This window comes from Gavialis gangeticus, unplaced genomic scaffold (assembly GCF_001723915.1).
Source record: "Gavialis gangeticus isolate Ggan-Ray unplaced genomic scaffold, GavGan_comp1, whole genome shotgun sequence".
Lineage (NCBI taxonomy): Eukaryota > Metazoa > Chordata > Crocodylia > Gavialidae > Gavialis > Gavialis gangeticus.
Window position 1 is genome coordinate 14,824,460 of NW_017729032.1, and position 4,955 is coordinate 14,829,414.

At 47.6% G+C, this 4,955-nt stretch overlaps 1 protein-coding gene across 1 annotated transcript in view; it reads right to left on the reverse strand.

Moving 5' to 3' along the window:
* CTSC (cathepsin C) overlaps positions 1 to 4,950 on the reverse strand; it is a gene marked incomplete at its 5' end in the record, with an annotated part of 27,690 nt that extends 22,740 nt beyond the window's left edge. The window contains 2 exons of the mRNA XM_019523769.1: positions 1,951 to 2,096; positions 4,830 to 4,950. Coding sequence (XP_019379314.1) covers positions 1,951 to 2,096; positions 4,830 to 4,950 — 267 coding nt within the window. The remainder of the gene's footprint in view (positions 1 to 1,950; positions 2,097 to 4,829) is intronic.
* Between the last annotated feature and the right edge of the window lie 5 nt (positions 4,951 to 4,955).

The following is a 4,955-nucleotide window of genomic DNA, read 5'->3' on the forward strand; positions in this document are numbered from 1 at the left end:
CACCCCTGGTTTATACACATCAAAATTTGATTGGGAGCTCAAATGGCCTCATCCTCATTTTCAAGGCACTGGTCAGCTTTCACAATTGCATTTAGAGCTTTTGCCAAGCCTGTTTTCCAGTCCCTCAGCTTTGTCAGTTCTCGTCAAATGGACTTTGATTTCACAAGAGCCAGATGTACTATATTTAGCCTGTCATGAGTTCCACTGAAGCAGCACTACCCCCAATGCTTGTGTCATAAAACTGACCTGCTGCACTCCATGTTATTTACCTTTCTTCAGCAAGCTGCTTGATATTTTGAGATTTTAAAATCCCTCACATTCATATTTGATTTCTCAGCTGCTCAATTTATTGGCAATTGAAGCAACTTTATACTTAACCCGATAAATCAGTCTGAGGGCTCCCAAAGTCTGCACTGATTTAATTCCTCCAAAGTGTGTTTGCCAAGGAACTGTAACTATTATGTTCAGAGAAAATTAACTTGGGAGACCCGGCTGCATGAAAGGAAGGGCACTAGCATCCTTTACTTCAACAAGGTTTATGGAGAGGCATAAGACCAGAAGGGACACATAGGGTCATCTAGTCCAGTGGTTCTCGACTTTTTTTTGTACTGGGACCCATTTGTGAACATCTCCTTTAAAGGAGAGTTCATTTTTAAAGTTTGTTCATGACCCTTTGATATATTCTTGTCACCCACTTCTGTGTTGCTACCCATAGGCTGAGAAACACTGATCTAGTCTGATAACCTGCATAACGCAGGATACAGAACCTCACCTAAGAATTCCTGCATCCGGCCTGTAACTTCTGGTTGAGCTATAGCATCTTTGAAAGAACTGCCCAGTCCTGTGTTAAAGTTGAAGTGCTGGAGAACTCAATTACTCCACTGTTGGACTGGCATAATAATACAACAAGAGACTTTGACCCCAAACTCATGCCCCTCCTAGAGTGCTAAGAAGTTGCAGCTCAGTTCACTGCCTCATGTGCTATGACTCCACACATAGGACTAGTTCATACAGGGAAGCCAATCAAGAGGGCAGGTTATTCCACAATAGGCAGGCACCTAAATGGTGGATCCCCTTAGTCTGGAATAAGATTTATAAGATTATTATAATGAAGTGGAAAAGGTACTCTTATGCCAGAATAAGGGCATCCACAGGGGGGAAAAACTGCATCTTAAGAAGTTTCACCTCTCATCTTATTGCAGAAGAGTTTCCCTTCTGGCTTGGCTCTCCTACAAAGGTTCTCTACCAAAGAGAGAGGACAGCACCTAGACTGTGTGAAAAGATAAATATTTATTTAAACACACTCCCTTTTCACTACCTTTACCTATATTTTTAATTAATCTATTAATCAGAGAGAATATTTACAATTATTTCACTGTTTGTAAATGGTTTATTTAAATCAAGGGATGTAATACATATTATTTTGGCTAATGCTTTTTTTCAGAGTCTGCATTGCCCCACTCCATCCAAATATATGCATATCAGACCTTTTGATGCTGGGTCTGACAAATAAATGAGGGAGAACCAAATTTCTCAACTGGAACAGAGATTGATTTAGTCCATCAGAAAAGCATTTTCCATATGAAGGGCTGTCAACTCCCCTGTTAAAAAAAAAATAGGCAAAACAAGGAACTTCTGTGACATGGCTGACACAGAAAGAACATGAGGATGTGCAATCCATGCCTTGCACCGTTGTAGCATCAAGTCTTATTAAAATATACCTAGCTTTTGCATAGCACTTCATTGGTATTTTTATAAGGGCAGTCAGCTTCATTACCCCCATTTTACCAAGAGCAGCTGAAAGGTGAAGCAACATGCCCATGGTCACCTAGAAGGCCAATGGCAGAATTAGAATTGGAACGAAGGCCACAGTGCTTTGAATAAAAAGCCAGAGCATGCACAGACTTTTGGAAAAAAGGTTAATATTTGAAAAAGAAAAATTTGACTTACCTTAAAAAATGCAAACCACTTATAGTCATTAATTACAACTTCAAACCCTTGATTGTAAATGATCGTGAAGAAGCCAGGGTTGCCTAAGTCATCCTGGGCCACATCCAGCTTCTGAAGACTCACAACCACTTTCTTTTCCACGGGTCCTGCAGAAGGAGGCAGTTGTTACATAGACTAATTAAAGTCTTCTTGTGCTGCCTACAAATCTTGCTCTACCATATTTAACCATACACTAACAAAAAATACTGGCAGAGTTAGAGAGAGATTGTCACATGGGAAAAAATAGTTTGCCAGACATGGCATGATCAATATTTTGCTGGATGAAGTTTGCCTTTTGGAGTAGAAATGCTAAGGCACTGCAAAGTAACAATGTATTTGAGTTTAGAAAAACAGAGTGCTGAATCTCTGTTACAGAAATAGGTTTATTTATCCAGAAGCTGCTACACAAGTTTCCTGAATCCAGCATATAACTATACCAGTGGGATCATCAATTTCCTGCAGCAAAGCATACCTGTTGCCAACTGCTGTCAGAGGTCTGAGCACTTAGCGCTCCAGGGCCTAGCACAGACACTAGAAAAATTGCAGCAGGAAGCATAATAAACCTGAAGGACTACACTGGTCCTCATTTCTGCTCTAGACCTCGCTACCACGCACCCAGGGCCACTGAGTTCAGCTTTTCCATTTACCCAATCAGACTGGTAGCAGAAATTGGCATTTCAAATGTTTTAGGTGGCTGGGGTTTTTTCCCCTCCCTTTTCCTGTAACTAATGCCCTCTCAAGGGAAGGTCCCACGTCCTCCCCCAGGAAGTCTGGTTTTTAATCAACTTCAGAAGAAATAATTAGCCTCAATAAAACCACTTCAAACAAAGAACCTGTCCTATCACACCCACAGATTAAAAAAACAACAAAAAAAACCAGTAGCGGAGGCAATGGTACTCAGTTTGAGATACACATTCAGGGCAGAGCAATCCTAAGTAAAATAGCCCAAGTAATTTTAGGGGCACTGACAGACGTGGAAGAAAAACAACCCCCTACCCCCACCCCACCCCCACCATGCTTTAAACAAAGCAGCACCATGTTACTTCCACCCAGCTCTGCAGTGTCTGTATAGATTGGGCACTTCAGCCAGGCTTTTTGGCACTTTTAGCTCAAGTTGATTCAATCAGCTAGTAGATAAAAGTAGCAAAAAAGCCCCATTAAAGCACCTGATGAATACAGACGTTGGGAAAGCCAAGTGCAGCTAAAGCGCTGCCTCTTCTGGGTGTGTGCTGGGCTCGGTGCTGGAGCACACTGAATTTAAAAGTAAAGCATCCTTGGGTTTTTTTCCCACCACATTTGCCAAGCAGCCTATTGCATTCCCCACACTCAGCTGAGCAGAAAATAATGGTTGTGGTTTCATTCAGTTTAGGGCCACAGCCATGTCTAATTTAGTGGTATTTCTTCTACCAATATTGAGTTCTGCAGGCAGTTCTGCTTTTACACAGCCAGGTTTCAAGCAAGCCATTGTTACTGGGTTGCAAGGAGAGGGCTCTGCCCCCATGAGAAAGGAAAGGCAACTTAGCAGCCACTTTCTCACCACAGAAGCCTGCTCTGCTCTACCTTTCTTGTGTGCCAGGGCAGAGATATCCCCGGCTGAAGAGACGCAGGTGATAACTCTTGGATTTAAAGACACCTTCAAAACTCTTAGAGGTCAGAAGCCTCATTTATAAGGAAGTGAGGTACCCGTTGGCATCACATGGGGACACTGGAGGGAATTTCCACACTCAGACACCACTCCCCCCCTTACCCGCCTCCACATTTTGGACAGCATCTCTTCCTAGGAACTCTCTGTTTACAGCAGGGGGTTGGGGCGGGGGGGGGAGAAAGTGTGCCGGGAAGTCCTGCCAGCTCACTCAGCTCCCTGTAGGATGCCCTCCTCTGGCCCCAAACTTCTCCTTCACAGAGGCTTCGTCCCAGGAGATCAGCACTAACTCCAGCTGGGTGATGCCCAGGTGAGCTGGCCTGAGGGGCACTGGCAAACACGTAATAATTCAGGGAAACAGATCCAGGGCCGGATCCCACCAGGGTCCAGATTTTGGAGAGCATCTCTTGGTACGAGATGACAGGCGTCTCTTGTTTATAGGACAGGGTGGAAAATAATGTGTGGGGAAGTCCTGCCAACTCACACCCAGCTCTCTGTGGAAAACCCTCCTCTTGCCCTCAAGTGCTCCTTCACAGAGCCTTCCTCCCAGGAGATCACCACCGACTCCGACCGGGCCATCCCGGAGGGAGCTGGGTGGAAGACATTGGCAAGCACATAACACTTCAGCAGCTGTCCTGAGAGGCGCTGACAAACACACAATCATTCAGGGAAACAGAGACAGAGCCCGATCCCACCAGGGTCCCCAGATGCCCAGAGGGCACCGCGAATCCACTGGAAAGGTGGATCCAGGAGAGGAAAGAAGAGGAAAGGAAGGGGCTGAGGCAGCACTGACCCCACCCTGCCCCGAGGGCTCTGCCAGGGGTGTGAGGGAGGACAGGAGGGATGGAGGGCCGGGCCACGAGCAATGGACTCTGGCAGGGGTGTTTGGAGGGAGCAGTGGGCTCTGCCAGGGGTGTGAGGGAGGACAGGAGGGATGGAGGGCCGGGCCACGAGCAATGGACTCTGGCAGGGGTGTTTGGAGGGAGCAGTGGGCTCTGCCAGGGGTGTGAGGGACGCACGGAGCAGCGGGCTCTACCAGGGGTGTGAGGGACGGAGGGAGCAGTGGGCTCTACCAGGGCTGTGAGGGACGGAGGGAGCAGTGGGCTCTACCAGGGCTGTGAGGGACGCCCGGAGGGCTGGGCCGGGATCAGCGGGCTCCGCCGGGGGGGTGTGGAGGGCCGGGGCCCGGGGCACTCACCGAGCTGGGAGCAGTTGATGTGCCGGCCCCCGGCGCCGCGCCCCCTGCCCACCTGGAAGAGCCAGGTGCCCTGCAGGTCGGCGAAGGTGCAGTTGGCGGGGGTGTCGGCCCGCGCCCCGGGCGGCG